Genomic DNA, 24,662 nt, shown 5'->3' on the forward strand with positions numbered 1-24,662 from the left:
TATTTCCACATACACGAATAAGAAAGCTCATTAACGGACAAATCTAGACTTTTAGACATTTGCCTCATATTTATTCCTTGCATTTGGTAGTTTGGTGAAAGCGAGATTATACGATTTTGTCAAATATTTATTAATTTATATAAAATGTGCAAAACACTTATTAAACGTATATTTCAATATAAATTAAAATTAATGTTAAGAATAACATGTGTCGAAAAATGGGAAATAAGCCAGATATTTAATTTTGAAATAGAAATAGAAAATGTCTGCACAGTCGAATTCGCCAGCATGTTAATCATGCATGTACGATGTGAATCTAAATCTAGTTTTACGGTTCATTTTTAAGTCCTGCAACGATATCTATTCATACAACACTCTAACACTAACTAAAACGACGAATGCTTCGGTTATTGTAGGAAAATATGTACGAAATTACTTCGTCACAATCGGCTAATTTGTCTTTGCAGACTTTTATGAAATTCGTCTTTAATGTATATTTTTTCTTGCCTATTGTGTGTTATTGTAACATATTTTATAAATATATTACAATTAAACACATATAAAAAATCTTATCATCTCGCTTTAAAATCGTGTGATCACTGCACTATTTTTGGTAACACGATCACAAGGCACGAGCGATCAAAAACAACACATATTCTACCTAAGACCGGATACCTTATCACACACGTCATTAGTCCACTACTCAGCGGGAAGAAACGAACCATCTTATCTTGAATAGAAACGTATATCGAGTAGTGTGAGCAATTCTCGATTGGAAGCTTTCATTATTTCTACGGAAGAGATGGTACTCACAACACGCATCATGAACTCAGCTTTAGCAGTTTTCGCAGTAGCCATTTTTGCAGTTACCCAGGTAAATATAAATATTTCTATGGAAATCATCTCCCTGGACGAAAATATTACTATGAGTGGAAACGACTGTAACGATTCACTAGGTACTATTCGTGTATTTCGGATGAAACCATCAGTATATAAGCGGCTACTATTCCCTTTCTTTTGTATCCTTATAGGCCACTATTTGCACAGTGGATAACGACTGTGGCACTGGACAATGCTGCTACATCAAGCCCGCGTTTGAAGTGGTCAGCAAGAAACGCCAGTCCATACTTCAGGTCATCATGCCCACGGCCAGTGACCACGGTACTTAATTATACAACTATTCCCTAAATGCATGTAAAGTGCCAAATAGCATGCTTAGCCTCCTTGTTGTTTTAATAAGAACGCGGTAGTTCTTCATTATAGTAAAATAAGCTAAGCGAAACTTACACAGCTCTATTATAAAACTAATTACACTACTGCGGTCAAGCTTATTTCACCGTAAGAAGAATAATTCGAACGCAAAATACTTGAATCAAATGATTGTTTGTCAGGTGTTTGCGAGAACTACCACGTCGCCGACAGCGGTTGCTGGCCTTTGGAGACGGAGAACGGTCTCTGCGGCTGCGAACAGGGAACTTCCTGTCAGTTCGTGCCCCTGCCGACCTTGACAATTGCCCCAGCGTTCTACACCAAAGCAGCTCGGTCCATATATATACCAGGACCCGGGTCCTTTAAGTGCGTTGCTAAGAGCCCGTGAATTCTTTCTCTTCTGCCGCATCGGTACTAAGATACTTGTTTTCTTTTATAAATCGTACTGTTATGTGAGCATGAATAAACACGAAATAGTGCAAAATGTTGATCGATTTATTATCCAGTTGTGACTTACTTAACATTAAATACAAATGCTGCTGTTGAGCAACTTCCCTATTTATAAAAGTAGGCAACGTATAATTGTTGTGATCCATCTGTCATTGTAGTTAAAGAGCAACTTCCCTATTTATAAAAGTAGGCAACGTATAATTGTTGTGATCCATCTGTCATTGTAGTTAAAGAGCAACTTCCCTATTTATAAAAATAGTCAATGCAGACTTGTTGTGATTCATCTGTCATTATAGTTTGTTCACTACGATAGTATTATGGTGTTTGACATTCGTTTTATTCGGTTAAAAAACGAAACAGGGCGTTCCATGGAATTTTACATTTATTTTTGACTCAATCAAAATTTTTGCTATAGTGAATTTCTGAATAGTATATAATATTCATCTGAAATGAGAATTAACAAATTGCAATGAAGATTTTCGTTCGTATTAAAATACAAGCTCTATTTGAAATTAAATAATGTAAATGATCATATTCAGTAAAAAAACAGAAATTAAACATCCATTTTAATAACGAAGTTAATCATTTCATAATCTAGACTCGCCTGCTTAGTTATGTTGATAAAACCGAGTAATTCCAAATATAAATATTAACGACTGATAAATGTATGGTTTATTTTGCTAACTGTATATTTTTCTGAAAAAAAAAATACGAAGATATTAAATGGATGGAGTCAAATCACCGAGCACAGGCAGTTGCTTTAAAATATGAAACATTTAGGACAAAGTATCTCACTGAGCCATCTATTTACATAACGCACTTACTATTGTCATATTGGTGGCATTTGGTCTTGAAAATCGAAAGTGTTTGGGTGTGCGAGATTGGTTAAGATTGGATATAAAGTGCATGTCACGATAACAGCCATATTGAAATCAATTATGGAAGATTGTGGAAGTCGAAGATGTCTTGTATACCAATAGATTACCTTGTTAAGGTGATCTACATTGAAACTGAGGAAACATTTAGAGAAACGATACTCGTGTCCATCCGCGGAGCAAAAACACTTATAACAATCAAGGCTTTATTTTGAAGAAAGAACAGAAACGCCTGAAATGTTATTATCTTATTTTTAATATAATTAATTGATTACTTTGCCATTTGGTATTTTTAATTAAATAAATAATTGTAATTCAATGAGTGGAGCCATAAAAAACAACAAGCCTAGTCATCCGCACTTTATCAATTAAATTAAAAAGAGAAATCTGTGTACGAAGATAAAAAAATAATAATAGTTTTGATATAAATTTCTATCATCATATTTAAACAAATCATTGTATAAGGTGTGTAGCCACTTTTCTTCATTTCGTATCTGTGAAGGAGAGAATTTCAACCAACTCGTGACAAACGGTTCTGGTCTAGCGGAGAAACTGAAATACACAATACACATGGTGTTGGAAACATGCTCACAACAATATATGAAATTCACAATCTAAAATTCACTTTCGTGCCCATCGATTTAATCATAACTCAAAGTATGTAAAAAAACAAAATTTACGTATTTACCGAGCGCTAACTAAACTTATTTTGACGAACAAACTCAAAAGTCTGTTTATTTGCAACCAATACTGCATAGCTGTTTAGGGCAATATTAACCTAAGTCACTATTATTGTTATCACAATTACAAACGCACCGAAATACATGGGATAACCAACGGTTCTACATTTTTGTTGTGGAACAATAAGGACATAAGTCTTTATTCCTTTTATTACTTGAATGGACGCGTATGAGGCAGCATTTATATACTGAAGATGTTTCATTATTTAAAAATAAGTTTATATTTAGGAGCAGTGTTCGTTGATCGATCCCCATGAATGAATAAGACAGCCAGAAGCTTGAACATGTTAAGTGTTCTTACCCACGCCGGAATTTCCATAAAGATTATAAGTCTTTTTGCGTATAATGAGAACTTTAGGCCTCTTGACCTCTGTTACATCAATGGTAGGGGACGTGTTTGGGCCCCAAATCCAGTGGTCCGTGTACTCGCAAAAGAAAGTCAGAGGAACAAGATTGTTGTTCACGGAGGGACACGCTCCGTCGGACGGGATCTCCCAAACGCTCAGCAGAGCATCGCTGTACGAGGCACTGTACATCGATGGTGATTCAGTAGATACTCTCAAAGCGCCATAAAAGAAGTTATTATGTTTTGTGTCAGGCTCAGTTTTGCAGTATGGGCGACACACCCGACCACATGAATCGAACGCAGCAACCATCACGTCAGAAGAACCAGCCGGCGTCGGCGTTCTGATTGCTATCACACCGATCGATTCGGAAACTGCAAGTCGGTTGTCCGATATTACGTATTCCTCCGAAAAGGCATCGTGATTTAGCCCGTATGCAACAATCCTTATCTTTCCTGGAGCGTCCATATGGTCTTCGCAATACTCGTAACTTTTTTGTGTTCCGACTTTGGTCAGTTCTGGCTTCATGTTATCTCCATTGGAATGACTACCGTAAGCAGAAAATTTTGGAAAATCAATGTAATTTGTAGGCCTTTTCGTAACAACTTTAACGGGTATGTAAGACCACGAGTTGGTGTATATGTTCCTTAAAACGTCAGGAGAAGCAGGCGACATTGTATTGACGTTGACGTCGTGCAGAAACCAATTGCGATCACACACTTCGTAGTTCCTTTGAACAGCTTGACGTTTCTTTCTTCCAGCCGGAATAAGACCTTGTAGTGTGTCCACGTTGATACCGGCTGCTCTCACCTCCGAAGTACTTCTCGAAACGCATCGGTTTGTCGCAGTGTTGCAGCGAAGATAGCGTGATACTGCGCAGCCTGTTGCACACGAGGGCACCTGCTCGTACTGAACGAGTTGGAAAAAGTCGTCCGAGAAACCATCAATCTGGCGGAAAGAATCGAAAGGGCTGCCTACTGTTGTAAATCCCGCCGTGAGGTTTGGATTGTGTGATGCCGGAATCCTTGGATCATTCGGATCCCATGGGTAATCGGTGGCTGTTGGAATACCCGCGGCTCTTTGATTGAGACGAAAACGTTCCCAAATTTGATCGACAAATGCGTGATGGCTGAAGAATATGGGATCTCTGGCAGCTGTATTCAGATTATTCATTGTTCCGCCAATAAAGACATGCCCTCCACCATGCAGTCTCTCTAAGTCACTGTCAGCTTGTGCGGTGGGAACCAGGATGTCTCTATTGCGACTTCGACGAAGAATTGCATCGATTCCGGCAACCGTAAACAGCTGAGTGCCTTCTGCTAAATTTCTCGTGAACACTGTGTTAGGGTTAATTTGACGCCAGCTATTAAATGGTCCCGTATCTGGGGTTCCGAAGCCAGGTCCAAAGAACGCGTTGCTAAATAACACGGAGCTTGTGGGCGTAGTCATCTCACCGTCAAGGTGTGATGCCCAGTATGGAATCGTCACTTGGGGATCCTGCTGCCTAAGAAACGTTTCGAGTCTGAAATATAGGCAACGCCCTAATAATAATAAATCCCACATGCGATCAAGGTGTGTTACCCTATAGGAGATCTTTAGAAGAACTAGTGGAAAAATAAAACACTGTTAAGAAACAAATGATGTCAAATGCAGGGTTTATATTTTCTTACATCCAAAGATATAGACGATGCCAACCCGGGAATGCAGGACCGAAGTGTGCTCTTTGGACGTTAGCTCCTTGGTGGAAAGCGGCCAAAGCGTCGTACACGTTGGGACTCAATGACTGTGGGATACGGGCAATGTAGTTAAAACTAAGCAAGTCATCTCTTACAGAACATTATACCATCAAATATATTTTTCTTTCTGTCTCTTTAGAGGTGTTAAAATCCAAATAATAATCATGTGATCTAAATACGTATACGTGCATCATAATCATATAACGTAACCCCCGACATTTCCTTTGAAATATCTGCGTAATTAATGCATTAAGCCGCTACATAGAACTTAAAACTTTATGTAACCTACAAGAAACAATTGAATCTGTTTTGAATTAAAAGGGTAACTTTCTCTTCAATGACGTTATGCAATAATACGTGTAATCCATCAAATGTAACAATATATATATCAACCGTATTGGTCTTCAGCTGATTCAGGGCGTTGAAGTATCTAACTCTTTCAGCGTCGGTCATGGCTCGAATTTCTTTCCTCACACGTGGTGCTGCAACCTGCCTCTTTGAGCGATTGCTGTGGTAGGGGGCGAAAGATTGAGCAATTGTTTCATGGAAATAGGAAAGCTCACTTTCCGATAAGCTAGGATTGGTCTCTGCGAATTTGGTTACATATGCCTGCATCACGTGCCAAAAAGCAAGCTCACCTGAAATGGAAACCGACAATGACAAACTTATTTTTAAATACTAGCGACATTTTTGAAATACTTCGAAATGAACATGTGAACATCTGGTTCTGCTTTAAAAAATATTACTAGTTGATATTTTTAGTTTCACAACAATTAATCGACATAAATGTTGGTGGCTAATATTTTAGTAGTTAAGTATTTACATTCCAACACTGATACGAATATAAGAAATTAAAGTGTAGCATAAAAAAGCAAGGTATCGCCTTTCTTAAATATGCATGTAAGAGTCTATTTATAGTGATATTTCTAGCAATCAGAATCAGTCCTTCGTTCCGGACTTTCTTAAATTATGACATTTCAATCTTACGGAAATAGCTGATACCTTATGAAAATTAGATTTTATTAAGTGACAAATTATAATCAAATATTATTGTCAAATTGTATTACTATTTTTCCTTTTCAAAATAAGCAAAATAGATACTATGCATGGCGATATTTGTGGCAATCAGGAACAGTAATTTGACCCGGACGTTTGTTAGTTCGTATTTGTTAAATCAAGGTTCATAGATCAAATTTATTCGAAAAGAATAAAAAAACGAATATCATTTCACTTTTTGTTCTAATCCCTACTGTCAACCAAACAAACGTGCAGTTCATGTAATTTATTTACTCCAAATGACACATTCATTATACACGATTAAATTACAAATCAATTTCGTACATTGTAATTTAGGCTTTTAATAATTATACACAGACAAGTGTTAGCGCATTCTGGTGCAAATTTATTTCTAAATGTGAGCACACTTGTTGATAAACTACAATTTTGACGTTAATAAAAATAGTTAAAAACCATCATCTATATAATAAGATTTTGTTTTATTTTACACGTTTTTCGTTGTCAAATTGATGTTCATACAATTATATTATGTTCAACATAGCAAACATGAAACAAATGCCATTTCGATTTTGATAATTGCTCCAGTAAAGAAAATAAATATAAACATACGAGATCCGATCTAGACGGTTACGTAAATAAGTCGACACTAGTGAAGCGCCTGTTTATCGCTTTTTAAAAGTAATACCAACGCTCTGTGTTGCTCCTTAGACTTTATAAATGTAAATATAATTAAATTTAGAAACGATCTGTTCATATAAACAGCACTTGAATTGTGAGGTAACGTTTCTTTCGCCGAAATTAAAAGCTTTAGAAATAACTTTTGCCTTAGACGATCTCTTTCCATGAGGGGCATAAATCAAAGCAAGTCGGAAGTATGTCGTGTTGTGTATAATTTTGTCACTTCGTGCTATCCGCGGCGTAATTGTAGTTGAACAATGGTATTTTAATACAGATATATAGTTGATGAATACACCATAATAAGAACATGTATCTCATTAGCACGTAGTAACGGCAACGTAAGCCGGGCGAGTTAAACGCAATGCGAACTCACCTAATACTGTGTTTAAATGCTTTCTTGACGAAAATTGTGATTGATATTCGCATTTTATATAACGTTCTCTCCCCTCCATTATTTTTCTATAATTATAGGTTATTAGACGTTTCACTGTACAATACGGAGATATATTTGGACGAGCACACAGTTTGAAGTCATATTGGACGAGCCGTTAGGCGAGTCCAATATGACTTCAAACTGTGTGCGAGTCCAAATATATCTCCGTATTGTACAGTTTAAACGTCTAATAAACTCTTTATTCTATATCCTCATTACCAAACCAGCTTTCCGTATTTTTATTTTCATTCATTGATTACGCACTTTATGACGAAATAGGAACAAGTTGTTTTGAAAGTTTATATATAAATCTTATAGACAAAGTCTGGGCTTAATTATTATGTGGACGCTTATTGACACAGACGGGCATATTTATCATCTGGCTTTTTCTGCTCGCTAGTAAGAACTACATTAAAGGGTCAGAAGTCGTTAATAACTGGCAATATTTTGTTACACAATAGATTGTTAACGTACAGTGTAAATGATTTTGCACTCATTGTACCGAAGCATCGCAAGCAAACTTATTTTAAAAACTAAAATTAAAAGTTATAAACTCACGTGAATGAAAGTTACAATCTGATATTTACATACCATTAGTTCACGGGTCATTCAAATCTATTTCATATTGTATGTTATAGTTGACTTCAGCACGGACTTGATTTCGGGTCGACTTTGGAGCGACTTTTTTCCGATTATTTATTTATCATCTCGTTATTATACATGATCATTCATTTCTTGATTCCGCCCGGTAAATAAGAATAGTTTTATATTACATAAATACGGAATTCAACGAGCATATGGATCCAATAAAGAAGCAACAACACATGCGAGATAGCCTAATGCATTCGACGTTTAACGCGAATTCAATGATAATTTAAATAAGTTTCTTAATTCGCGTGCATAAAAAGTATTCCAATTTTTGCAAAAAGCCCACCTTGTTTGGTAAGATACATTGGAATATTTCTAACCTGTTTGCTCCGTTAGGTCTCCGCATCCGTGACAGGTGTTAAAATAGGACTGCAAGTCATGCGGCAGGTACGTCAAAGGTTCTACAAGAGCTGAGGCCGTCCACAAGTGAAGTCCGAGTATCCAAAGCGACAGGCCTACTCCTTCCGCCTTAAGATACAGCTGCACAAGAAATTCACATCATATTAAATGGCTAAATGTTCAATATTTATATATATTTTTAACATTTAAATTTGTGAAATATGACATATATTCGATTCACAAAGAAAGTTTCCTATAATAAATGTATAACGAATTTAATCACATAAGCCAACTTACAACATTTTAAACACGGCCATGAAGCGCAAAAATTAGTTGTGAACATGCTATGTGTCGTTGTCGTTGTTTATATTAATTTGTCGTATTTATTATTGTTTTTGGAATTTAATGTCTTGCAATATGCTTCTTTCATTAAGGTCTACAAATAATTTCTAAATCTTTTGTAAATGAATTCAATAATATTATTTTGTTTAACATATAAGGTACGTTTTAATTTTAAGCATTGTTTTCGAGTTTATTTATTTATTTTCTAAACAAAGAAATTTAAAGAACAATTCATGCGACCAGGTTTATTTTTACCGACTTAAAGTCAAATGATAACTTCGTGCAACTGAGTTAATATGACTATTAAAAATGTTAAATGAAAAACAACAACACAATTTTGTAATATAATTTGAAACAATACCTTTCTAAACACCATCATGATTTAGACTGAGGAATTGAGATCATTGAGCTTGCGAAAGAACTGTTCTCATGTGTGCCGTCAGATTCTGACATGTTGCACTCACTAAACGTCATAAAATTTATTCATAAACATTAACGAGCGCTTTTTAGTATTATGCGACGTTTATAGTCATGTTAATATATCGCCTGTCACCAGTGTGCATTTTAAAATTGAACACATGTTTAGCAATTGTCCGGCCTTACAAAAATTAGTTCTTCTTATCATAAGCATCCATTGTCCGTACAAACTAAAATCTGAATCTGAAATAAAACTGTCGAGCTCAACATCCGACAACACGTCTGAACACCGTATAAGAAACATATAGCCTTAATGATTTTTAATGCAAAGTTTGTTTTCAATGAACTATTGTGAGACAAAGGGTTTCAAAATTTGTAACGAAAACGTGGCGTACACATCCAGTTTCACGAAAATTACTGATGGCTGAAGTGGCATATCATATTTAAATCAAAGTACTGACAGTACTGGTGTGACGATGCTTTTGAAGAGGATGGATATAAAACATAAATTTAAGTCTATCTATATCACCACAATTGTGTATGTTGATACGAACATTTGGGTATGATAAAAAATTTGGGTACACAAATTTTGGGTACGAAAAAAAAATTGGTACGAAAAAAATTTGCGTACGAAACATTTTTGGTACGAAAAAAAGTTTAGGGGTACGGGGAAGTAGTACCCGTGGGTAACTTGACCCATTGAGCGAAACTGGGAGGCGGGTCACATTCTTGTTCATTAAGTATGGCAATACCTTCATGATGATTCTCGAAAGTAGGTATGAGCACATAGCCGGACCATGTGAGCTCAATCGTATGAGCACTTGACTATCCGAGTTCGCTCACGAACATATGGATAAGTTAACTAATAGCGAAATGACCTTATACATGTATATGCTGAAATCTAACAATCGAACGAAATATCAAACGTGGTATGTACACTTAGGTGGTTGTGTAATTTCTGTTAGAATATCGTATTCAATATGTAAATTTTAAATGATTGTGCCCGCACTTGAGTTTGTTGCCTTGTTTGAGTCTATACGCGCCTAGGCTGCACCCAGTCTGTGTATTTGTGTTTTTCCAAGGTAATGAGTTACCTCCGCGCTGAGGCTGCATAATGTTGGGACCCGGAATGTGTCCAGCACTCCTACCTAATAAGATTAGATTGACGACAGTTGGGACGAATTTTGAATGATAGCTGCAATTTCCAGCTATTGCTATTTGTTTTGTACTATAACATTGCGCCGGGAGCGGGCATCGAACCGGTGTCGTAAAGGTGAAAAAGCGAACGTCCTTACCACTGCGCTAGCGGGACGGACAGGTACTCAAAGCAATGTTGTTATATATATATATATCATAGCAGTGCAGCGTTTACAATTTGCAGGTTCGAAATTGTTCGCATTCTTTAGTTTTGTGATCACGTAAAAAGTTAATATTACATGTTTTATTCGCAATTTATTTACTAAATCGAGAACAAATATCAAACAAAATAGAGAAAATATATAGTTGTTTCATTGGTCAATAAAAATAAAATGGATGTAAAATTACTAATTTTAAATTAACGTTCTGATACACTTATTGAATCTGTTTCCCCAGGATATGTTGTTCTATTAATATTTACCTTTATCAACACGAACGACAACTCTGCTAGGAGAATGTTATCAATGAAAATCAACGGGCAATCTCCTACGCAGTGGCGAATGCAAAGGGAAGTAACTGAAAAATCGAGCTATCTCAATCGGACTGGCTCGGTCTTTTACATAGGTTCCCATTGTGAAGAATTTTTTTACTGGTTATCAAACCTTAGACGACGCTGTTCCAGCATCGTCAAAAAGAAGAGTTTTTACCTATAATTCTATGTACAAGTCTGTATTGAAACCACTGTATATTGGTATCGTGTGTTATATGAAACGGCATCTACAAAAATGTTGCCTTTTTTTTTTCAATATTATTAAAAATGTTCAACCATTTATCTATACCTCGTGAAGTCTCGTTTTTGGAAATTATTTCATTTTGTTGTGTACGTTTTGTCTACCAAGACAGGTCGTAGGCTAATGGGGATGCATGGCTTCATAAAGCTTGTGTCATATGAGCTTCTGAAAGTCATGTATTTTTTACTGCGTTAATAATTCATAGCAAAAATATGTAGTTTGAATGGATTTATATACTTTGCAAAACTATTCATTACTGTAAAAGGTTAAACATTCAGTGCTGTGCATCAAATCCCCAACAAAAATGAATGTCCTTTTCAAACAATGATTTAAAGTGATATTATGGGCATCTAGCAGTTTATAGGTGTCTGTCGCAACCGTTGTTTATTTTTGGTGTTTTTACTTCATATACACTTATATTTGTTAATGCAGCATCAAAATACTAAAACAATATCCCGGAAAGAGAAAAATAATGCATCTGAATATCAACCGTACTTTCGTTTGACAACTGATCATGAATGCACGATGTGAACCTAAATTAAGTTTTAGTGCAGATTCGTTCATACGACACAAAGACACAATTTTGTTTTACGGATCATTTCGATTTACAGGACTGGGTGAGTCACGTAAGAATATCGAATATAAAATATATTTTTATAACCAACTGGTAGCATGATGAGTTGCAAATAATTGGTCAGTAACCACATTTTAACTAACTCTTTTGACCTGTTAATTCATTTCAGCTCAATTCAACAGTAAGAAATACCCATAATATCACTTTAAATACACACTTTTGCTACCAATTGTTATGTCGAGGTTATAGAATATTTGATGCTGAAGCCAAAGCTGAATTTTTAAATGGTTCTTTTTTATTAAGTTCAACTTAGGATTTCAATGTATCATTCCATAATTCATTGTGTATCTTGTAAATTAGGTTTTCAGGATAGTGACTCCCGCAGTTGTATGATTTCTGAAAATCAACCATAGCATTACAAATATTTTTCCATTTTCCATTTCCAGTGACAATTGAAGGGATCCATGAGCTCTTCAGAGATGTTACAAAAGCAAACAGATCAATCATCTTTAGACCACCTTTTGTATATTATTTTATTGCAATATTTTGCTAATTTTTGGTTAAACATTCCACACAAAATTAAACCATAGCAAATTTATGTCTGCTAACAAATTAGGTGGTGGACAAGGCAATAAAACAAAGGGATGATTTAACACCGCTAATTCTTATGTTGTTTTAGTAAGACTTTTAATTTAACTATTTTGTCAACACAATTTATTTCTATATTGTTTTAAAAAGATTAACTTGAAATGTTTAGCCAAGCACGTATTTTTTGTGTCTGTTCCAATTTATTTCCATCTTGTCTTAATGTTTTCGGAGCTAAACATATTTGTATCTATCCAAACTACTTTTGTTTTGTCGAAACCAACTGTTAACCGTGAGCACTTTAAAAATCATGATAACAAATCTTAAGTTTCATTGAGAGATACTGCAGAGCCATCCAGGAGTATAGAAGTGTCGTCAGCAAACTGTGACAATTTGTATTTCACGTCATTAATTTTAATTTCCTTAATCTTAGTATTTGACCTTAATTTAATAAACAATATTTTAGCGCAAAGTATGAACATATAACAGCTGAGCGGATCTCCTTGTCAGCAGCCACGTTGTATGGGATAAACATCTGAAAAACGCGTGACTGCCGATATTCCCTCTTTATAAAATACATTTAAGTATTTTATTTGTCAGATCCAAAATAAAAGCATGATAGACAGGGGGGCACGCGTATACAGGAGCTTACCGCGTTTAAGTGAGAAAGTTGTTGCAAAACTTCAAAGATGGCGTCGTTTGTTGGATTTTCTTAAAGGAAGGGAGGATATTTTCACCCGGTAAGCCCCTTTGTATTTATGATTATTTAAATGAATACGCCGTTTCGGCTCTCCGGTGTGTGTGCTTCCCTCGTTTTTTTTCTAATCTTTCTAAGTGAACCAATACTTTATTCCCTCAATACAACAGTCATAAATAATATGTATTCACATAGGTTTAAAAGAGAAAAAACATACATGTATAAAAATTATATTGATCACTTCTACTGAAATCATATCGTGTATTGCATTTGCACAAATCTTTCTATCCACTACAAATTCACTTTTTGCGATTATAATTTAGTGACCAACTCAAAACTGGTTTAAAAGAAAGTCGTCCAAAATGTGTCACATCAAAGTCACATACATGTATCAGTATCGTTATGGTAAAACGCATCAAATGTCATTGTATTAAATAAACAATTCATATTTAAGTATCATATAAAAACATCCACCGATATGCATCTTCTAAGCAGATTTCAGGTATTCCAAATTGCTTCATGTATTCCGAATCGCAACAATGGCAGTATTTGGTTACATCAACCTTATACTAGTATCAAACCGGCTTTACCCTCTTCTGTTTTTCATTACACTTTTATTGCATGTGATTGTTTGGCAAGGTCCTTCGACGTAATCCTTTTTGTTTGATTGGTGGGTTTTTATGTACCTATGGCATTCTAGAGCGGTACACACTTCGTTACGCCGTCTTTTTTAATAACGGCATCCTCAACATATATAACTGGCGTCTAGATATCTGGAAATAGTAAGCATAGTATTCCGTTGGATGCATATTCAAACATAAGTATGTCCATATGCGTTAAAATAAACAGGTAAGAATTACACTGTGTTTATAATACCGTCGAATGTCTTATATTACACACACTAAATGTTAGCGTTAAGTACGCGATAAAACATATAATAATACAAATTAATGATAAAACAATTAACAGAAAAAAGAAAACTCTTGATTTCTTCAAGTGAAAATGTTTTCCAAGACATTCGCACCAATGCGGAATTCATTCACGAAAGTTATTTCGCATAAAACCTTGTAACATAGGAAAGAGCTGTTAATCAATTGGAAGTCAGGTCACAAAATGTGCTTAAAAGGAAGTTTAGTTCCATAAATGGGGGTTAACCCGTTATAATTCGGCATTAAATGAATTAATAGACATTACAACGCGTCGAGATAACAAATATTCGTGATTTATGATATATTTTACTGTACACATGCACAAATACTGTTTAGTATACGAGAAAATTATATCCGAACATCCAACATCTCGAAGGTCAAGAAATTAAACAACAAATTTGTCGACGGTTTTGCTTCAATAACTTTTTTATTCCGACGTCTACGGTTTTGAAACAAAAAAACCGAGGGGAGCACAAACACCGTAGAGCCGAAAGGGCTTATTCATTTAAAAGAAATATAAATATAAACTGGCTTACCGGGTGAAAACATCCGCCACTCCTTCACGAAAAACACTTAAACGACGCCATCTTTGAAGTTTTGCAACAACTTTCTCACTTAAACGCGGTAAGCTCCCGTATACGCGTGCCCCCCCCCCCCCCTGATAGAGTCTGATTAATAAATGACAATACCACATAATGAAAGGCCTTTTCAAAATCTATTAGCATTAGCAGTCCCGTGATATCGTTTTCATCTGTGTCATAAGTATATCGTAAATATGTCTGGTATTCTCTACTATGAACCTAACCTTGATAATTTCAGTTTGATCAATGCTTTTCAATATATATATATATATATATATATATAAAGTTTCAACCTGTTGTAAATGCATTTAAAACCAATTTTTATTTACAGTATTTAGTAATGTTATTGGACGCCAGTTTTGTAAACATTGTCTAGGTTTATCACCTTTTGGAATGCATGAAAATATATCTTGTGAATGAATGATGGATACATTTCCAGTTGAAACATCAATTGCAAAACCAGATGAACATTGGCTTATATTGTTTACCATGTTCTTTAAACCAATACAAGCCCCTTTTAAATGTGATTGGCCCTACCAGACTATTTAACTCCGTACTTTAAAGTTTACGTATTTCTATGTCATCAACATAACTATTAAAACCTTCATCGTTAACGTCTACATTTTGACATTGATATAGTGTTTTTTTATAGAAAAAAGTTGCTTCTTTTAAAATGTCAGATTTGTCATCTAATAAATTTTCATTCTCATTTATTAATTTATTAATTTGTCATAGTTTTTGATTTTTACACCATTTTGAACCCATTCAGCTCTCGACCTTATAGCGATCCTTTTAATTTTTTTATCATTAATGTTCTTAAGTTCAGCTTCTACAATATTAATATATTGAACATTGTCATCTATGAGAGTTTGTTTCATAAGTTATTCGATTTCGAGTTTAAATTGCTTTCGCGATTAGTAGTCGATTTTTTCTTATAGGATCTAAACGATATAGTTTTTTTTACCTTATTTTAATGAGTTAATTATCGAGAAAAAGTTGATCGTCAATCGTTAATTGAATGTCTTGGAGATTTATATAAGACATATTATCAAAATTATAGTGTTGCGTTATTTTATTATATTTTTTATTAATAGTGTTTAAGTAGTCGATATCATTTAATAGACTATAATTATGCTTCCAAAGACCTTTGCAATGATTAAATACGTGAATTGTAAAGACATGATAGCAATGGAATGACTAGATTAGAAACTATGTACAATTCTTACATCTAAGAATGATGGTAATTAAAGCGGCGATAAAAGAACACAAATATAGGCTAGCTTTTTGTAAAGGACTTGTTCGTCTCCATGTGTATCGTTTTAAATCAGGATATTTAACTCTGACAAGACCGGAAAGATGTCATTCATCAATAGGCATTTAAACAGTTTGTCTTGCATTTTTATTAACATGTTTATAATTATTGTAACCAAGAGTTCGGTCTAAAACATAATTGATGTCCTCACAGATCAAGAATTTATCATTTCCAATCATGTCAATTTTCTGGAAAAATATCAGTGTTTTGCCCATAGATAATGACAATGTTTAATCATGTTTCAGTCAGAATGAAGTTTCCACGGTCATCATATTAAACGTTCTGTATTTTGTATTTGGAATTTTAGGAGCCATAACTCATGAAGCATTCCGACCCGATTTCGAGTTAAAAGTGTTATACTGATCGCAAACAAAATGTGTATATTGAATACAGAATATATCACAATTTGTATAAATAATAAACTACTTTTAACCTTTTCTTCTTGGCTTGGATTCCTCAGCAGTTTAAAGATGTCATATTTTTGCAAAAAATCACGAAATTTCACTGCGCATGCGCAACAAACACTTCCTCCTATGCGAGTAAATATGTAAAAAGTCTTTTTACGGTTAAACGAAAACACGTTCTGCAACTCCATTAGTTTTAATCAGGGTATTAACAATTCGTTATCGAACAAATAAACGCTTAATAGTGCATTTTCATTGATCTATATACTTTTGTGGCCAGTTTGTTGACATTTGTAGTTTAGTTCTGAGTTGTCATATAATTTCGTTACAGGGAAATATTTGTCATTGAAATGTTCTAAAGCCGATACTTGCTTTAAAATTTCAAAAGTCTGATAGATTTGTTAAATTATGCAATTGTTATTCAACATGTGTTTTGTTGTATTAGGTACTTCATTGATTCCTTCCATATATTTATGTATTGCCCAAGGTTAGGGGAGAGATAACAGTCTATGTCGAACTCGATTATGGGAAAGGGAAAACAGAAAATTTTGTTTGAATGAAAACTGGGCATTTATTATTGATGCCATACACTTGACATAAACTAATGATTACGTAATATATAATCAAAGCAAACATATTATAAATGTTTCCCTTATGTACATTACTGGGGGCTAAAAACCGCCGACCCAAAGACTAGAATCATACATGTATTAAATATAACAATAACCAATTGGCAAGTTGTTATAGATGGATAGCACTGGTAGTCAAAATTCGCAACTTTGAAGACTGAAATGGCATCTTAATTGCAGAACAAATAAAATATAGAACTAAAAAAGCTAGAATGTAAAGCAAATTAAATCATTTAAACAATTTTGCAAATTTTTGAGACTATAATCATACCTTTAATCAAAACACATATAACCGAAATAGCTATAATATAAGCAAATGAGATATATACATTTTCAGACTAATCTGTTAAACTGAAATATTAAAAAAATCCCAGGCCATGTAACAAAAATCGCCAAACCTAGTATGATAGTCTAAGAGGAGGAGGCAAGGGTCGAGGTGGATTTAAATTCAGTGAAAATTGATGTGGAACTTCTCACGTCTAAAACAAGGGCTGTTTGTAAAACATGCATGCCCCGCATATGGGCTGTCCGTTGTAGTGGCAGCCAATGTGTGAATACGTTGTTTGTAACTGTGACCTTGACCTTTGACCTAGTGACCTGAAAACCAATAGGGGTCATCTGCGAGTCATGATCAATGTACCTATGAAGTGTCATGATTGTTAAGTTATGAATAATGGGTCTGCTTAGCAATCTGGAGGTCACAGTTTCAATCCTCAATGTGGAAGCGTTCTTTCGATCTCCCCCAAAGTCACCAAGTACTGGTTCTAGGGCCAGGAAACAGACTAGACGGCGTTTCAATAAGCCTAAGGATTTCGATGTAATCAAGCTTAAATATAAAATAAGTTAAATTAAATAAAAATTATGTAATTGTGTTTGTTTGAAAGCTTTTGAGCACAAATGTAATTTTAAAAAAGACACCTAGTAAGAACATCTGGAAAAATTGGGCTAAATGCTTGAGCTTAAGGGTATCGTCCCAGAAAAGCACAAAGGCTAATCAGGAACCACTTTCCGCTTTTATGGAAATTTTCTTAAAAGGATGTATCTTCAAACTGAAAATCCAGTCCAGGCAAAAGGGTCCTCCCTGATTGGCCTGTGTGAAAAGTTTAATTGGGTTGTAAACAAAGTACTCAGAGTACAGAGTACAGAGTAAATTGAATGTTACATTTCAAAATGTTCCCAATACTGGCAGTATAAAGGCATGTATAGAATGTGAAAAGTCCCCTAAAAAGGAAACAGGGCTCGCACGTTTCAGATTCCAACGAGATAGCAAATACATGAAACTGACACATGTTGGAGCATTCCAGATTGAATGACGCATTAAATTGAAGATACCATTATCAGCAAGCCCAGGTAATAAGATGGGGCAGTCAACTGATTAGGTCATTATGGCGTAATTCGCAAAGTGGAAATGAAGTACTTCAACATGATTTCCCTATTTCAGAGGGCTTCCTGCTTTAAATATTGTCTTCAATTTGGTCCAGAAGTTTGGACACAATATGCTTCTAAAAAGTTCACAATTTGTAATTATTGTAAGTTTTCAGACTCCCTCTTAAGTTTCAGACACTCAGTTTCCACTGTCATATAAGAATTGAGCATTGCCATTTTTAGTGATCATAACAATGAAATAGTTTATGGATGAATGAGGCTCGTGATGTGCAGTTCAATAATGGTAATTGCTTTTATCTATAAATAATCACATAAATTTACTTCTTGATAAACAAATAACTTATACAATAACCATTAGATCCGTGTCAATATTTAAGTACAATCTTAAAATAACAAGCCATAAGCGTTCTTGAGTTATCATCCGGAAACCATTTTACTATTTCGGGTCACCGTGACCTTGACCTTTTGACCTAGTGACCTGAAAATCAATAGGGGTCATCTGCGAGTCATGATCAATCTACCTATCAAGTTTCATGATCCTAGGAATAAGCGTTCTTTAGTTATTATCCGGAAACCATTTTACTATAACGGGTCACAGCGAACTTGACCTTTGACCTAGTGATCTCAAAATCGATAGGGGTCATCTGCGAGTCATGATCAATGTACCTATGAAGTTTCATGACCCTAGGCATAAAAGTTCTTGAGTTATCATCCGGAAACCATTTTACTATTTCGGGTCACCATGACCTTGACCTTTGACCTAATGACCTCAAAATCAAAAGGGGTCATCTGCGAGTCATGATCAATGTACCTATTAAGTTTCATGATCGTAGCCATTAGCGTTCTTAAGTTATAATCCGGAAACCATTTTACTATTTCAGGTCACCGTGACCATGACCTTTGATATAGTGACCTGAAAATCATTAGGAGTCATCTGCGAATCATGATCAATGTACCTATAAAGTTTCATGATCCTAGGCATAAGCGTTCTTGAGTTATCATCCGGAAACCATTTTACTATTTCGGGTCACCGTGACCTTGACCTTTGACCTAGTGACCTGACGATCAATAGGGGTCATCTGCCAGCCATGATCAATGTACGTATGAAGTTTCATGATCCTAGGCATAAGCGTTCTTGAGTTATCTGGAAACCATTTTATTATTTCGGGTCACTGTGACCTTGACCTAGTGATCTGAAAATCAATAGGGGTCATCTGCGAGTCATGATTAATCTACCTATCAAGTTCCATGATCCTAGGCCTAAGCGTTCTTGAGTTATCATCCGAAAACCATTTTACTATTTCGGGTCACCGTGACCTTGACCTTTGACCTAGTGACCTCAAAATCAATAGGGGTCATCTGCGAGTCATGATCAATGTACCTATGAAGTTTCATGATCCTAGGCCCAAGCGTTCTTGAATTATCATCCGGAAAGCACCTGGTGGACGGACCGACCGACCGACAGACCGACCGACCGACATGTGCAAAGCAATATACCCCCTCTTCTTCGAAGGGGGGGCATAATTAAGCAAATACTGGCCTCTCGGAAGTGTCAGGCTAATTGATTGGCTTAAACACGTCACGATCTAAAAGTAAGCAAAAGTAAGGGTATTGGTTGAAGTCATTATTTATGTACCCGGCTAATACCCGTACTAAACAGTTACACTTACGTACAAAATAAAGAGTGGGGAGGTCAATGACATAAAAAATGTATGTTGGCATAAAATGTTATTTATGTATTGCAATTGTAATTCAACATGTGTTTTGTTGTATTAGGTACTTCATTGATTCCTTCCATATATTTATGTATTGCCCAAGGTCAGGGGAGAGATAACAGTCTAGGTCGAACTCGATTATGGGAAAAGGGACAACATAAAATTATGTTTAAATAAAAACTGGGCATTTATTTATAAATGCCACAAACTTGACATAAACAAATGATTACGTAATATATAATCAAAGCAAACATATAATAAATGTTTTCCCTAATGTACATAACTCGGAGGCGAAAAGCCGCCAAAAGGGAACCGCCGTCCAGAGAGACTTAAGACTTGAACGAGCTCGACCGTCGACAGAGATCATATGTGACCAGACAATTAAATATGATTGACATCAAATTAGCATTGACCTACATAAAAATGTACTTAGCTATATAAATATTGACATACATGACTATGAAACTTGTTATCATTGCTTTACACATATAAGCACTTAATAGTGGATTTCAGCACATCATCCAACATGTGATAGATACTTGTAAAGGTAATTAATTATCTTAATGTATATAACTTATACATAATAAATGTCTAATAATAGTAGACTGAAGTCAATGTAAATGACCATGAATATATATAAAGGACTTCGCGTCCATAGAACAGACAACATATTATACATAAATGGTTATTGCGAACAACTTTGAAAACTAACTATTCTAATTACTCAAAATACTGACGGAAAAATAATATATAACTCAATCACATGATAACGACAACTGCAGACCATGTCGCTATCAATTTGTCTAATTATGTAAGCACATTTATAACAAAAATATCATATTAACATTGACTATCACTAGTACCGGCCCTTCTTTATTGCGATTTAATCGGAATGTACCTGAAAACGAGCAACCAATCAAAAAGTAATAAACAATTGGGCTACAGACTTAAACCGTCAGACAGTTAAAGAGATATAAACAACAAATACTGTCTAAAAATACAGGCACTGGTAAAAAGGTTAAAGACTACCCGCATACGTAGAATGTCGGGTAAACATGAAAATTCAATTAACACAACAGAAGTGAAATAAAACAGCGGTAAACATAGCAAACAATCATTCAGTAGACTGGTGTTTATTGAGAATTGGTATGAGTAGCGCCAGCTCCAGACTGGACATATCTTTGATCAAATGAATGGATGGGGAATAGTCGTACATTAAGTATAGAAATCATTATGAAAACGTTTTGTAACGGCTGCCGAAGATTCATGCCAACGCCTGAACGGGTGTACCAATAATCCCAGGGATATCTGTGGGAATAACCATATGGAACAATTCAGGTATGTAACCTGGATCAAAAACATGTGTAGAACTAGTTAGCTTCGTGATTTAAAACGTGACATTACTGGGCTAACGATCGTCGCTTATGAGTAAGCAAAGTAAAAGGGTAATGGATTATGATGGAATATATATATATATGTAATGATTTTCGAGGACAAAACCTAAGAAACGTATTGATTGTATTTGGTGTGATTTAGTGGAGCATGATTATTTACATTGGGATGTGGTAGATCCCTATGGGGCGACGTTTTCTTCAATTCAGAGATAGGAAAAACTAATATGCCCAACAGTAGCTTCCAAATCTTATGACCCAGAAGCATCTTTTGGGAGATGAAGATTATCGGGCAGAAGACAATTCTTTTCCGATAGTAAGCCAAGCACACAGGTTTATGAAACCCAGGAGTATCACAAGGAAGCAAAAATTTAGGAGACCCAGACAAGAATATAGTTCGTTGTGTGACCATACGTTACAAATCAAAAAGTTAAACAGATGTTAATTGAAGGCAAGTTACTGACGTTATACATCAAACGAATTGGTATTGTAACAAGTACCAATTTGAAACATGTGTTGACGCTAGAACTGTTAGAAAGACGACTTATTAAGATTGTCATATACGGTTAAATTGGCATATACCAATCAGACAAACAGGGCACAAAATTTAAAAAACTTTGTCATAAGAAATAAAAATAAGTTTAGTTTTAGGGGTATAGTAAACCCCACCAATGCCTGACTGGGCGGAAATTAAAGATAAATATATGCATGGCGTGTCCCTATACCAGACAGAACATGTAAGAAGTACAAGCATGGCCTGATCTGGTAGCTAACTCAGGTAAAATAGCTCCTTCGTAGAGAACTATAGCATCAATATCAACATGAACTGAATAACTAAAATCCAGCAGAATATTGAAAAATATAAGCATGGACTTAACTGAATAACTAAAATTATGCATAAACATAGTTCCTTCGTAGAGAACTATAACCTTAATATCAGCCTGAACGGAATACTAAAATCAGGCAGAATACTAAAAAATATAAGCAAATCCTGCATAAAACATCCTTCGTGGAGAACCATAATATCAATATCAGCCTGAACGCTATAACTAAATTCAGGCTGAATATTAAAAAATATAAGCAATGCCTGCATAAAAATAGTTCCTTCGAAGAGAGCTATAATACAATATCAGCATGTACGGTATAACTTAAATCAGGCTGAATATTAAAAAATATAAGCAAGGCCTGCATGAACATAGTTCCTTCGTAGAGAACTATAACATCAATATCAGCCTGAACGGTATAACTAAAATCAGGCTGAATATTGGAAAGTATAAGCAAGGCCTGCATAAACATAGTTCCTTCGTAGAGAACTATAACATCAATATCAGCCTGAACGGTATAAGTAAAATAAAGCCGACTATTGAAAACAATAAGCTAGGCCTGCATACAAATAGTTTCTTTGTAGAGAACTATAACATCAATATCAGCCTGAACTGGATAACTAAAATCAGACATAAATATACTTACTTCGTAGAGAACTATACCACCAGTATCAGCCTGAGCTGATAACTATAATCAGACATAACATTAAAAACGTATAAGCACGAAATGAGAACTTAAAACTGAAGTTCACTTGATAAAACACAATGTTCTGAGGAGTGTAGTCTTCCTGTTTCTAGCCGTAATTGTGCATTAGGGTCCTTAGTGGTTTAATGTAGTGTTCAATAGGAAGGGCTGTAAACGTGCCTTATCGTCCCATTGTAGTACTTGTACAGGAAGTGCCAGACAGTGGACGGGTCCTCTGTATTGGGGTGTTGAGAGGTAGTCATGGTCTGAAATGATAACTAAACACCAACAGCAAACAGAACAGATGATTAAAATCATGTATAATTTAGTAAAATCGTGAAAATATACTGACAAATAACAAATAACAAATTAATATTGAGAAAGAGGAGATTATAAATAATTGCATTCAAAATCCTATTTTAAAATATACTGTGAGTCGAAAACATAATCAAATGATAATACGAGCCGCTATTTTGTAATTCATACAGTAATTAACACACGAGTTCAAGATTGTGAATATGATTCAAATTGTTCATGGCTTAAGTACATAACGCCTGTTCAGCGCAAAACTGTTCCAACACCATTTTACAAAAGTTTTCAGGAAAAAGAATTAACTGATTCTATGTTGCTTCTTTAGATATGTCTTTTTTTCCTTATAATGATGTAATATTCAAATATTTTGGAAAAATTGCCCTTTACTACAAAAAAATATATATTAAAAAAGATATTAAACATTATTGCAGTTAGAACAGTTTTCCCACTTTAAAATGTGTCTATATAGGTTTTTGATTTAGTGGAACACTGTTCTAACTCAAGTTAGAACAGTATTCCACCTAACAATTATTGCTGTTTGCTTATATTATGTGCTCCAAATGACGTTAAGATTATTTCTTATTTAATTATGGTTGTTTTAAAAAATAATCATTTTAGACATAAACTATTAGGTTATTTATGATCACTTTATTAAATTTCTGGTTCTCAAAACTTTACATAATATATTAACATTTTGTTTGTTAATAATGCAAAATGCTCGTCATATTCTTTAGTATTAATATATTAATTTTTAAATATCATAATGAGTTTTCAAAGTATTAAACACATGCAGTTGATAATTTCAAAGAACACTGTCAAAATCTATACTTAAGGCAGCTGTTGACAAAAATACTATGAATAACATACATGTACATAAGAAATGAAAGGAAATTAATACTATTAACTACATTGATATCACCTGATACATGATTAAACAATATAAACACAGAATGTACAGTTATGGTGGCTTTATCTCAATAAGTATACTTCATAGGAAAAGGTTTAAGGATAGGAAAGGGTATTGCTTTAACATATTTACCTTATTGAGACCTTTTTTAATGATTATATTTATATACATAACCATCTAACGATTTTATACTGTGCATTGTATAAAAAGACTAACTTTCGCCTTTAACTTTTATTATACAGGTATTATCTGTTACAAATTGTAACTATAATAGCTGCAGCATTTTATAAATCTACACACAACCTACAAACTTTGTATGAAAAATGTCTTTACATTATCCTTATAATCTCACAATAAATTGTGACAATCACGGCGTTTATTCTGAAATATATCAACAAGTCTGGACACAACATAGTTAATTCCCACCAGTATACCCACAATAATGGACACAATTCTGAAATATATCAACAAGTCTGGAAACAACATAGTTAATTCCAAGCAGATTACCCACAATTATGGACACAATTCTGAAATATATCAACAAGTCTGGACACAACATAGTTAATTCCCACCAG

General features: G+C 34.6%; 2 protein-coding genes and 1 long non-coding RNA gene across 3 annotated transcripts in view; 1 reads left to right on the forward strand and 2 right to left on the reverse strand.

The window, feature by feature from the left end:
- The first annotated feature begins 679 nt into the window (after window positions 1–679).
- LOC127838649 (uncharacterized) lies at window positions 680–1,697 on the forward strand. Its single transcript, XM_052366510.1, has 3 exons — window positions 680–874; window positions 1,032–1,161; window positions 1,392–1,697. The coding sequence occupies exons 1-3, from the start codon at window positions 803–805 to the stop codon at window positions 1,595–1,597; spliced, it is 408 nt and encodes a 135-aa protein (XP_052222470.1). The 5' UTR covers window positions 680–802; the 3' UTR covers window positions 1,598–1,697.
- A 1,075-nt stretch (window positions 1,698–2,772) lies between these two features.
- The window catches only part of LOC127834100 (uncharacterized), a 117,055-nt gene continuing 95,165 nt past the window's right edge, over window positions 2,773–24,662 (reverse strand). Inside the window, exons 4-6 of the mRNA XM_052359747.1 lie at window positions 5,289–5,401; window positions 3,576–5,140; window positions 2,773–3,086 (exon numbers count right to left, since the gene is read on the reverse strand). Coding sequence (XP_052215707.1) covers window positions 3,046–3,086; window positions 3,576–5,140; window positions 5,289–5,401 — 1,719 coding nt within the window. The 3' untranslated portion in view covers window positions 2,773–3,045. The remainder of the gene's footprint in view (window positions 3,087–3,575; window positions 5,141–5,288; window positions 5,402–24,662) is intronic.
- LOC127838681 (uncharacterized) lies at window positions 11,122–14,600 on the reverse strand. The gene is made up of 2 exons (XR_008029905.1): window positions 14,478–14,600; window positions 11,122–13,785 (listed from the first exon to the last, which is right to left on the reverse strand). It is a non-coding gene; the product is annotated as an uncharacterized LOC127838681 (long non-coding RNA).

The sequence above is a fragment of the Dreissena polymorpha genome, chromosome 1, assembly GCF_020536995.1.
Source record: "Dreissena polymorpha isolate Duluth1 chromosome 1, UMN_Dpol_1.0, whole genome shotgun sequence".
In the NCBI taxonomy this organism is placed as follows: Eukaryota; Metazoa; Mollusca; class Bivalvia; order Myida; family Dreissenidae; genus Dreissena; species Dreissena polymorpha.

Excerpts from the sequence above, each read along its gene's own strand:
- LOC127838649 (XM_052366510.1), top strand. The coding sequence starts at position 803 with ATGGTACTCACAACACGCATCATGAACTCAGCTTTAGCAGTTTTCGCA. Across the intron at positions 875-1,031 it reads CCATTTTTGCAGTTACCCAG|GCCACTATTTGCACAGTGGA; the intron begins GTAAATATAAAT and ends GTATCCTTATAG. Across the intron at positions 1,162-1,391 it reads GCCCACGGCCAGTGACCACG|GTGTTTGCGAGAACTACCAC; the intron begins GTACTTAATTAT and ends ATTGTTTGTCAG.